The sequence below is a fragment of the Teleopsis dalmanni genome, chromosome 2, assembly GCF_002237135.1.
Source record: "Teleopsis dalmanni isolate 2A chromosome 2, ASM223713v2, whole genome shotgun sequence".
Lineage (NCBI taxonomy): Eukaryota > Metazoa > Arthropoda > Insecta > Diptera > Diopsidae > Teleopsis > Teleopsis dalmanni.
The window spans coordinates 30,163,903-30,176,977 of record NC_051847.1 but is presented as its reverse complement, the minus strand read 5'-3'; the positions used below and the strand labels follow the sequence as shown (position 1 = coordinate 30,176,977).

The window sequence follows — 13,075 nt, the reverse complement described above, 5'->3', positions numbered from 1 at the left end:
GTCTCTCAATTTGTATTCATATAGAGTCTGTTTTTGCTAGTTCCACTTTCACAATCATCGACTACCAAGCCCAGGTTAGAGCATATGCTTAATTGTCTTTTGATCTACACTACATTAGCTATACTGATCTGAGTCACTGATGTCAAGTAAACACAGGTAGTATTTCCAACTTTAATAGCCTCTAATCTCTTCTTCTGTGTTTGATTATTATTAAAGTGTAACATAAATTCAGTTATTACTGATGTATTATCAATATAAAAATCAACCCTATTTTCATCCATAAAACGCAGAATTATTTGAAGTTCTAACAATAATAATTTACTATTTCAAAACAGCTTCTTAGAAAATCTCCAACTATTTGTAAACCACTTAATAAAATGATATAAAAACAATTCAATAGAGACATACTTTATGGAGAAAAGACTCGGTAATGATAGATAGAATTCAATAGAGACATATTTTATGGAGAAAAGACTTGGTAATGATAGATAGGATTTCAATTTTTTACCTATACATCATATATAAATATTATTTTTAATATTATTTACCTATTTTCTCTTCCAAAATGGTGGATTTTCCCGCTGAATGTGGACTTTTTGAGTCATCATCTCTGGAACTACGCGTGTCATGATCTGATGTTGTACTCTCATTACCAAGTAACAGATTATTAGCACCTGTAGCACCACTCATTCTTAGCACAGCTTCGCGATTATTACCACGAAAATTATTGCAGTTTAATAGTGATTTTTTGTTGTTGTTGTTGTTGTTATTGGATATTTTTCTAGCATTTTCATTTTGTTGCTGTAATTGAAGCAACGCATTTGTGCGATTTCGACTACGTCTCTTTTCCATGTGATGTGATTGTTGTTGTTGATGATGTTGTTGCTGTTGTTGTTGGCGATTAATATTACTATTTGCATTTGCGGATGCAGCAGCAGCAGCTGACTGCAATAATTTGGATGTTTTTGATGTCAAATCCATTCGATCAACTCCATCAAAACCATACCAACCCAGCAATTCGTTCATAGTATTTTCAGCATATTCCTGTAATTAGAGAGAAAATTGTTATTATTGAATTATTTTAATTGATTTTGAAGTATTAAAATTTATTTAAAAAAATTTGAAACACAATTAATACTATTTGACCCAAGTAAGCGACTATGCCTTTCACATATACTCAATATTTGAAAATCGAAAGCCTTAAATATTTCAAGTTACTAACTTATTAATTGATTAAAAATTATAAATTGATCTATATTTATATTATAAGAAATCTATATTTGATTAAAAGCAATCAAAGTTCATGGGATTATTCTGGGTCGTCACCATTTTCTTCATTTGTAGTGAGCTAGTTAAGATGGCTAATCAGTTCTTAACGTATAATAATTCTGTTTGATACGAGATTTCTATAGTGTATTACATTATACTATCAATATATTTTATGCATATTCATAAGTGCCTGGATTTGCAAATAATCGTTATATATATATAAGTCTCAATCGATAAACTACTTTAGTTAGTGAGTTAATACCCAAAATACTTTATCTTATTATGCTGATAATTAATATCTTTTATTTATAGAATGAATGTTTTGTTATGATTTTTCCAAAAAATAATGATTATCAGATAACGTAAAACCTGTGTGAGAATATAACCGTGGGTCTATATATACGACATTTGTTTTGAATTCGTTAAACATTTTTTTTATACTTGTCACATTTTTCTTTCATATCGATCCACGCTACAAAGGTTCTATGTAAATAACATTTGTGTTTAATTAGTTTTTATTGTCACATTTCCAGTTCCTTAAACCCTAAACAATATTCGTCTTAAATTTGTTATACGTTTTTCCAGGATATGACATCATATCAAGAGTTATAACATGGTGGTCAATCATCGCAGAACATTAGGCAATCGTTAAGGATATAAAAGACAATCTGTTTTGTATGTCGACTAGTCTAACTTCAAACGTATTTTTAGTTCCATTTCGTCATTACTACTTTGGTGTTTGCTATTGATTTACACCGCCTATTTAAATAACACCATACTTTTTGTAACAAGATGAGATTGGGTGTAAGTACATCTAGTGAAATCTAGAATTTGATCTCTCTAACTTGGACCAGTTGTCATGTCACTCTTTATTGATTTGAATTCCATAACCTTACCACCCACCCCCTTTCTACCTTAAACTATATAACCTTGAATTTTTTATGACATCATCCCTGTTTTCAGCCAGTCTCATAATTTCTTTCTTTCTCATATTTGGTTTCTATGTTATTATGTATATTACAATTGCTGTTTATCTAGTTATTTATTTTATTTATATTATAATAATATTCATGTTATTTAAAATTTTGTACATTTTATAAAAAAATCAATTTATCTTGAAGTTAAAGTTACCCAAAGGAATAATCATCAAATCATTATTAATAAATATAAAGTATCCATGTTTGTTTGAATAATAATTCCAAATAAAATTGGTTTATTTTACAATAATTTTCATATTTTTTTTTCAACTAAAAAACATTGTTATTGCAAATAACAAATCTTTTCTAAAATTAAATTTTATTTATTAAATTAATGATCTTCAACACATCCATTAATTTGGTGCTGTTAAATAAATCTCATAATATCAACTTTAGTTTCACAATTTCATTAGAATTGCACTATAAACAGTTTTCTATTCTTATCTTTGTTTGTTATTTTAGCGATCTTCTAAATGTATCAAATATTGTACGTATCATCCGATCACTACACAGTAAATTTCCACTCCGAAACTACCGAAAATTTAAACCATCACAGAACAAACACACGCACACTTGTGCCACTCTTCCTTTTCAATCGACACTCAAAGCTACCAGTCGACACTGTTTAGCCTCCTCAATCGTTACTAAAATTCTTCATAATTGGAACTTCACAACTTGAAACTTTACTAATCTTGACTATTTAGAAATCGAATCGGTTTACTTCCTTGAATGCTGACTTAGTTCTTTTTTTATAAATAATTTGAGCACCAAAAACAAGACAATAATCGCCTTCGAACTGCGACCGAAGAACACAATAATCCACATAAATAAAATTTAAAATTTTGAAGCTTTTTTTTTAAATTATCCAAACAATATGTTTTCTTTTTCTGATTTATTTAAATTTAAATATATAAAAAAGGAACCAAGGTGCGATATTTGATACTGTACGAATACCAAAATTATACACTCGTAAACACAACAAAAATAAATTCAGCTTTAGCTCCAATCATCCGGAGAACTCCAAGACCATACAACGAGAACTGTTGGACTCACACACGCGTCCGAAATGCAATTGAAATCGGCGTAAGTTAATGCTCGCACATATCAACTCTCGTGACAATGTTTGCAGTGGTGTTTTTCCCACTGTACCTCTATAAACCTACCACTGCCATCGCCATCGCCATCGCCATCAGTATACGAACTAAGTGCACGGTACTGTGTATCTGGTGAGTAATAAAGCAAAGATAAGAACTTATTATGCATTATGTGAATGGTACGAGTATCAAATTTTGATGACACTTGATTGGATTGGCCGATTGGAGACATTTATTATGGGTACACTTGTATACTTTTATGTTGGCACAGACGTGCACTTGTTCCTGATGGACTGCTTTATCAAAAACGTGTAATATCACCACATTGCACCACATAATGCAACATAACACACCACACATCATACTGCCTGCCTTACCATACATTCTACCAAATACCTACTCACGCGTACCCACCTAGTGTCAGTGCCAGCACCACTGTCAGTGTCAAAGCGCACAAATGGAGCAAGGTACCGGTATCAAAAGAAATACCAAAAAGCAGATGCAATTTAATGTCAGTGAATTCAATACCTCAACTTGAAAATATTGCAACAACAATGATATCACATAACAATTAAGCAAGCTCATATGTTGCATTATTTGCATATTGTTGCACATGAGCGTCTGTCTGGTGATGACTGACTTTTAGTCTTTAGAATTGCAGATACTTTTGACTGCAGTTGCTAAAGATTTTGTTATATGAATTTAACTGGAATTCAATAATCATGTTTGTTTATAAATTTCATTGTATTTGCAACTGAAACTTTAAAACTAAACTATTTCATGAATTTGGTTTTATGCAACACATGATATATATATTCAGTTATTATACCCTACACACACTCTATGCGAACATGAGCTCAGTTTTCGTATACATTTGTAACAAATAATATATAATAATTTTCACCGAATATGCATTTTATTTTATATAGTAACTGATATACATTCTGTTGTTATTTTATTTCTATCAAGATCTATACTCTACCTACACCCTACACACATAACGTATAAAGTAATTATAGTGCATAAAGGTTTCTGAGATACGTATGAATAAAGAATACCAATGAATTTTCTTTTATATGGTAATTGATATATATACTATTTTTATTTAGTTTTTATCAAGTTCTATTCTGCATTTATACCCTACACACATAATATATTAACTGATAAAGAATCCTAAGATGCTTGTAACACAGTGAAGGATACAAATGAATTTTATTTTATAAAGCAATTGATATATATAATCTATTTTTACATGTTTTGAATCACAACAATTCTATTCTGATTTTATACCGTACACACATAACATATAATGTAGATATAGTAAATACAGTTCTGTAAGATATCTTCAAGACAGTGAGAAATACGATTTAATATTATTTTAAATAGTAATCGATATATATTCTGTTCTTATTTCTTTTTAATCAAGGCGGTTCTATTTTGTACTTAGGTATACTCTAATATGTTATATAAAGTACTAACATATAGAATATAAAGTATATATAAAATATAAATTTAATGTAGTGCATAAAATTTTCTGATAAATGTAACAAAGTAATATATTTAGATATAGATTTAGTTTTTATTTCCTTTTCGTCAAGGAGATCATAAGAATTCAAAAAAAGAAAGTACCATTTACCTAAGACATTTAACAAACCTTTTTTTGATTATACAGGAATTTTAATATAAATAAGTACCGAAAACGCCTATTTCCAATAAGAGTTACCTACTCACTTACTGGAGTCCTTTTCTCCCCGTGAAACATAGAACATTCTCGGGGACTGTTACATTGCCGTAATGAGAGGTCTTAATAGTTGCGATGTTATCTCCAGCGATGTCGACGGTAGTGTAGCGATTGTAAAGGCCATCTTTGTCTGTAAGATCTTGTAGGAGCAATAAAGCTAAGCGCAATCACCATTTTTCACCAGGCTAAATGCAGTTTGAACGGGCGTCTGTACTTGAATCAAACGACTCGCTATACAAATGAGTTTTTATATTTACGGTCTTTGCACTCATCAAACATCGACCACATGCATAAAAATCAAATGATGTTTAGGCTTGAAAATGAACCCAAACGAATATATGACTCCATGGGTAACCAGAAAAGTCCTGCAAATACAACTGCTCAAGGGGCAGCCAGCACATTGGATATGGACGTGATAAATTCACACGAAACCATTTTCGAGATAAATAAAAACAAAAAAAGTTAACAACCCCAAACGGTTTACGCCTAAGACCAGTTATAAATCGCTTCGCAAAGATAAAGCACATATAGGTTTGACGAAATATTTGTAAAACTGTGAAAGACACATCGGAAACCTTATAAAGACTATATAGTAAATATAAGTTAAACGAATTAAAACGATCTAAAGATACTCTCTTACTCGCAGTACCAAAAAAAAATATTGTTAAAGACGTAAAAACAATATTGTGTTGTCATTATAATATCATTTTAATTTTTTTAGGGGTTTTAACTTTTTAATAATTTTTGTAACACAATAAAAAAAAACAAGTATATGTATGTATAATACAATATATATTAATATTCTCACAATTGAAAAAATAATTCATTCGAATATTTTTAAGTAAAATTTGATTTCTGCACGTGAAACGTTAGAGATAAACCATGTTGCTAAAGATCCATATTGTCCAGCTGGAACTGGCAATCGTGATAAATTATCAGCTAAGGTTTTTGTATCAAGTTTTTCCAGGGTGAAATCATCCTAAAATAAGATCATAATATGATATTCTATTTCTATATATTGTAAGCCAACTTAAGTTTATGGGTACCCACATAAAATGGACAGGAATGGTTAATGTTTGTGTATTCCTTAAAAGCGTCAAAGAGGAATTTCGTTACTGGATTGTTGGCCGATTTCAAAAAGCCACAACCATCAAATGTTATATTGTATAGAAATGGTTTATAGCCATTTTCTCTTTTTAAAAAAGCATAACGAATCTGTGTTTTTAATATTAATGATATCAATCTGGATCACTAAACTATAATAAATGTATAACACTGAACGTACCTTCAAATTTGTGACTGGTTTTAAGAGTTTCGCTTTTATGGATAAATACTTGTAAGAACGATTCACCGATTTCAAGTAGCAATAATCGAAATTGACATAATCTTTATCGAGGCTATTACATACAATATTAGTAAATTCAATATAGGAAAAAACCTATTAAAGAAAGGTTTTAACTTTTTTTTTATAATTTTAAAAGTTTTTACCTTAACAAAACATAACAAAAAAAATATCACTCTTTTTAGTGAAAATCCTGCTAAATACATTTTTGAAAAGATATATCCGCTTGCGAATATTACTGAAGATCACTGCTATATCAACTAAGCTAAGTCTTAATTAAACTTAATCATTTTATTCTTTTCGTGATTTATTTAATACAATTTTTTTTTCGATTATTTGCAATTAATAAAAGTATAAGCTTTATTAGACAAACTAATTGTGAAAAACGATATCTAAACTGAAATCAATATTGTTCATTCGTCAGATACAATTATTATGACTATGAAAATAAATCTGAAGTTTTGCTGCCAAATTCAGACTTCCTGTGTCAATTTAAAATATTTTAATGGTTTGTATTATTTTTATATTATCTCAACCATTAGATTATAATTACTTATAATAATGTATGCATTATTTTACATATACGATATCCGTCTAATTACTCAACAATCAAGCGAATATAAAATGCATAGGGAATACATATATATATATACATAAATTTCCCAATAACATAATACCTTCATAAATTATATTATGAAAAAATTTTCTAAAGATATATAAAAGATATGATAAAAAATCGTTGATATTATCCTTTTATTATTCTCCTATCTATTATCTAAGCACCACAAACTGAAATAAAAATGAGAAATTGGATAGATCATACGCTTAGACAACCGAGAAATTAAATCCAGAGCCAATATTTGATATGGAATCCACAAGGTAACAGAAGACCTGAAGAACGATAATCATGCAACGACATCTATATAGAGAAGCACCAAATAAATTCAAATTTTAAAGAATTACTGAGGCCCTTTGCCCCACTGGGAGAAATGGACAATAGTAGTTATATTATCTAAATAAATCTGAAGAACTGATTAATTTGGATCGATAGGTTTTCTTCAACGTCTTGACATTTGTAACAAAGCACTAGTTGTATACCGACTAGTGTTGTTAGTATCCGGTTTTACAATGTATTCCGAAAATCCGATTAATCGAATAGTAAATGAAGTCTTCGAAGTTGAAAATAAAATCGGATTTTTAGTAAATCCGACGTCTTCGAATATCTGGATTTATGGTTTTTATTCGCAGTGAAATTATTCAAAGACTTCGTGAACAAAAGTTAAAGTGAGTGCACAAAATGCAAACAGACGTGCATCACATAAGTTGTTTGAGGGATGGTAGAATTTGCTTTGTTTGTATGATTTATTCAATATCTACCCCTTTCTCTTCATTTCCTCATTGAAGAGTTCCAAAAGCAACACATAATTTGGATCTATCATTACTTTTTTTCACAAGATTGTCTATGACATATGGATTTTAAGGAACAAAAGTCATATGCAATTCTTCTAAAGGAACTATTTTTGGGTTTTTTCAGACATGTTCATCAGTAGAAATACACTGTTTCACTCTTTTCCCATATTCGGCATATATTGGTGTATATTACGTTGAAATTTTCACAAACACTGAGTGGAAGTGATAAATTCATTGTAAGTAAACACGACGTAATTATACTAGAGAAAATCATACTTCAATATGTACTTCTATAGGAGAGCAACTCTCACCATTTGTACTGAGACCTAAGTTCAATTTCCCCGAAAGGCAAAAGTCTCATATACGAAAAGTTAGACTAAAGTTAGTTTTTGCAATTAATTAAAACGTGTTTGAGAAAAATAAATTAAAATCTTATAAGAAAATAATTTACACATAACTTAAATATTGCCAGATCATAAAAAATAGAATTTCAAAACTATTTTAGAAGCTATATATTCATCACAGTTATCACCGACTTATCAAACAATCTCGTTATATACGTATGTGGAGATTACAGCTTACTCTATATATATTGTACATACATATATATAGAGTAAGTACGTTACAAATAGCTTGACAAACTAATTATACCACTATATACAATAGTGCGAAGGGTAAAAAATCCTAAGCCGATAAAGCAAGAATGGATAAGTTATATCTACCTTGAAATATGATACCAAAGATGTGTTTCTTAATTAGTCATACCCATCCATCTTGATTATCTAGAGACGACATCAGTAATGACTTTTTCGTGTTTTTGTTTTGTTTTTGTTTTTGCAATTTTCTAAACAATTCGATTCTTCAAAATGAAAAAGCATGCGTAACTTACAAAAAAAAAAAAAAGACAAAAACAGAAAGCAACTACACACCATTTTAAAGACTGCCGTCACCTTAGAAAATTAAATCGATGATATCGATTACAGATTTGTTACGACCTCGTCATTTGCATTAATTTTTATTGATGTTTTTTGCTTTTTTGCGCTCAAACTCTTGCATTTTACAGTCACTTAGTTTTCAGTTCAAATTTGAATTCGAGCTCGAGCCCAAGCCCGAGCCCGAGCTGGAGTCTAGAGGAACCTTCAAAATATTCTGAACACGGGTATTTTCGCATTGGTTGGTTCGACATTGATAGGCTCACTGGCTCAGTTTCGTATCGTTTACGTCGCGCGTTTGATACTCTGCTTGCCTCTGTGTTTGTTTTTCTCAGGTAATCATGTTTCAGCAACATTTAAACTCATTTCAGAATTCCCATTCATTACATTTTATACTTTATTTTTCTGTTTAATTTATGTTCAGGCATTTAATTACTGATTTTTTGATGCTTTGCTAAAGTTAACACCGAATGAGATACGAGAATAAAATCGTAAAAAGAGACAAAACAGAAAATATTTATAATTAAAAAATATCAAGTAAATTATTTGATATGTTATACCTAAGAGCAGAAAAGTTGAAAGAAAATTTCGAAAAAGTATCAATTTTAGGCTACCTACTCAGACTCATCGAACACGAGATATCCTCACCCTTCCACAACGTATTCCGACAAGTACTTAAGGAGCTGAATTGATTGATTGTATTAAATTTATTTTTGAATTTAAAAATAAGATTGACATTTTATTCTATTTAATTAATAAACTAAATATAGTATGTATAAGTACGTATATATATCTTATGTATTTGTAAATAATGCAACAATCAACATTGAACATTTTTTACTTTAATGCAATCGTCTTGCTTTCACATATAACTAGCACAGTCAAATCTCTTGGCAGTCAAATCTCGATATACACACAGATGAAGGAGGTGATGAAGGTTCAGACCTCCATCACCCATAGAGTATAACGAGTTACTCCAACATTTTGTACAATCGCCAACCAGCGCTGTTACCTCTTCATCTATTTGATTTGATTCACTTAAACTTAACTTAAAACTATTAAATTATTGACTTGAAACCTACAGCATACAAGGTGAGGTGAAACTCCACAAATAACATGAAAAATAACTGCTTTTACTGCGTCCTATGGATAAGGGGTTAGAATATTCCCGAGATAAAGCATGCCTGTTGTAAGAGCCGACCAAATTTTCCGCCACTATTCCGACACTGTGTGGAGTGTGATTAATAGCAAGTGAATGTCCACGGAGGATAGCTCCGACTGTACTGATTAACTGAGGTTAGCAGTGTCGTGGTAGCTGTGGTTAAGACCTAAACTTAAGCGAGAAGAATAATTGTATTTTACTTTCATTCGGAGCAGAGTTGCGTACTCACATCAGGTGCTGTGACCCAAAGAGCAGCAGAGGTAGGATGAGCCTCGCTTCCAGCCAAGGAAGAAGTTATGCCAAACAGATAACTTCAATTGGTGCCAGCGGAAATTTCTTGAAATTTCGAAAGAAATTCCAGCGCATTATCTTGATACGTGTGTTTTTGAAGCACTGTGGTTTTAAGCCTTCCGCACTAAACAACACTATATTAACTGATCTTACTAAAACTTACAAATCGATTAATAACTAACAAAACACAATTCATTGCAGGTTTAATACCTTAAATTGGAAACGTTTTATCGAAACTTGAACTTCTAATCTTTTGCGAAAAGAATATAGTATTGAGATCTATAGAGATCTCATTACCTTGCTCCACTGGCGGCCTGAATCCTTCTACTCTAATGTGTATGATTAAATATATCATAATCATACTCTATATCATACTCTAATTTTCTGTGTTAGCTGATAACATAATCTCTAATATTTATGTATATATATATATATATGCCTTTTATTAAATTAGCCTTAACTGGCGGAAATTATTTTATTTTATGAATAATTATAATTAATTTCATTCAATAACTGTTTTTCTTAATAATATATTTTCTATAGAACACAGAAAAATATGAAATCGATATGCCTTGACAAACTTAAGAAGATAACAGAGAAAAGCCGGTCTTAGCATGGCACATACATATATTTATTATATATATATTACATATATATATGTATGTAAATAACTTATAGTAATTGGTTTTGAATTTCAGAAGTCATAAATATTAATGAATTGTTTCTGATACATGTAATATCATCTGTTACACAAAGTCAATTTATTTTAAATTTAAAAAAGAGATGCTTTAGATTTACAGTACAAAGAGAATAGTACTTTTAATGCAATAACTGCTGGTTTAGAGTTAAATTTTAATGTTCTGAGAGCTTACTACACATATTACAAAATATTTCTAGGTATTCTTATTACTGGCTTGTTCACAGTATCTATCACAGTTGTTTAACGTAGTTACCTGTCATATGAAGTCTTAACACCATTGTGTTCTCCAAACATGTATCAAATAATACTGCGATAATTGCTTCTTTAGAAAAAATTCTTCAGTACCATTTAAAGTTATATATTTGGATATAACTTTTTCTATATATAAGGTCTATAGAAATCTTTATTGTTCTTTGGGTCTTAGCACAAGTTTAAAAAATGACACTCCATATTGAATGAAAATACGAATGATTACACTCTAATTGTGTACCTTTTAAATGTAAACCAGTGTCTCTATTACACTCTCAATGTCCAGAACAACCAAAGTTAGCGACACCTGCATTCTTTAGTATCAGATTTCTTCCTTGATGAGTTTTGGCAAACGAAAACACACTTTTCAGATTTTGTACTTCAATTGTACAATAGATGTAAATCGCTCTATAACTACAATAAGATTTAAGCGAAAATATTCTAACTCCTATTTTGTAGGAGTTCAAAACAAATTAACTTTAAATTGTAATGCTAATTACCACCAAATACGATAGACATTCTAATAGCTGACTTTACTAAACTTATTAGAAGTAAATTGAAGAAATGTAAGTTATCTTTTTCTAACTTATGTGAAAATGAGAAAAATTGAAAGTGACAAAAATATTAATCAAAAGAGATAGATAGATTTAAAGGAACTACTAATCTTCCTTGATGAATCGAATGAGGTCGGATAACCAATAAAATTTATATTAAAATTTTTGATTAGATTTTTATTATTCATGTTAGTATGAAAACCTACAGTTTATCTAATGATGAGTCAACGATGAACGATTATCTTAATCCTACGATTAGGATTAGGTAGGAGGATGATTGTGGGTACACCGTGCAATGCCAAAGTTTATAATGAAATAATTTTATAAATTTATAAAATTTATACAAATTTTATTGTTATAAAATTTATTTTTATAAGTTTTATTTTTATAAATTTTTAAATAAAATATCATTATGATAATCTTTGTAAAAGAGATAGAAATTATTCTAAATTCGTGATATCTATTTAATGTCTAGTAATAGAATAAACTGCCTAGATAACTAATATTTTTATAGACAAAAATTTATATGCTTTTGTGGCAATCTTATATTTTATTATTATTTTTTTATTTAATTATAACATAAATATATATTATAAATACGTGACATGTATTTTTTACCCATATAATCAATTGGATAATATGTCTGAATGATTATTATTCTTATAGAGAAAAATGTATATGTTTTTTTGGCAAACTTATTTTTTATTACTATATATTTATTTAATTATAATATAAGTAAATAAATTCTAAATTAGTGACATATACCTATTCGTTACCCATGCAAGCGATACGATAATCTGCCGGAATGATTATTATTTTTATGGAGAAAAAATTGTATGCTTTTGTTAACAATCTTATATGTTATTATAATTTATTTATTAAATCTACTCTTAAATATTTTAAATTAAGAAAGACAAATATAAACAATTAATATTATATATTCTTTAATACAATATGATGCTACTTTCCTTGCCACCCTAATTCACATCTATGTATCTATTTCTACTCAACTAAATTACATTTGAAATTTCCTTTGTAGGTGGCCACGAGTGTTGCCATTAATTTCATGTTTCAACAATTAATGATTTCAAAAATTTGATATTTAATATATTTCATAGTCACAAAGTGGATACAAAATTATGCTTGCGTTTCGTAAGGATAATATATCAGAACACCTACGTCAAGAGGGAACAATTCATTATTTGCAATATAATCACCACCAACTTTACAACAACAACAACAACACGATGTTAAATTGGAAATATCACTAAGACAAATTGGACTCTGTAAGCTAAGTAAATTATAAATAAAATGTATTAATTTCACAATTTTGACTTTTGTTGTTCTTTGAATT

General features: G+C 29.4%; 2 protein-coding genes across 2 annotated transcripts in view; both read right to left on the bottom strand.

Moving 5' to 3' along the window:
- Window positions 1-13,075, bottom strand: part of LOC119680229 (sine oculis-binding protein homolog) — a 45,303-nt gene that overhangs the window by 6,363 nt on the left and 25,865 nt on the right. Inside the window, exon 2 of the mRNA XM_038092942.1 lies at window positions 549-1,044. Within this exon, the coding sequence (XP_037948870.1) occupies window positions 549-1,044 (496 nt within the window). The remainder of the gene's footprint in view (window positions 1-548; window positions 1,045-13,075) is intronic.
- On the bottom strand, window positions 3,351-6,629 carry LOC119681752. Its single transcript, XM_038095025.1, has 5 exons — window positions 6,600-6,629; window positions 6,367-6,519; window positions 6,132-6,296; window positions 5,943-6,060; window positions 3,351-3,469 (listed from the first exon to the last, which is right to left on the bottom strand). Exons 1-5 carry the CDS (start codon window positions 6,627-6,629, stop codon window positions 3,351-3,353), a joined length of 585 nt encoding a protein of 194 aa, XP_037950953.1.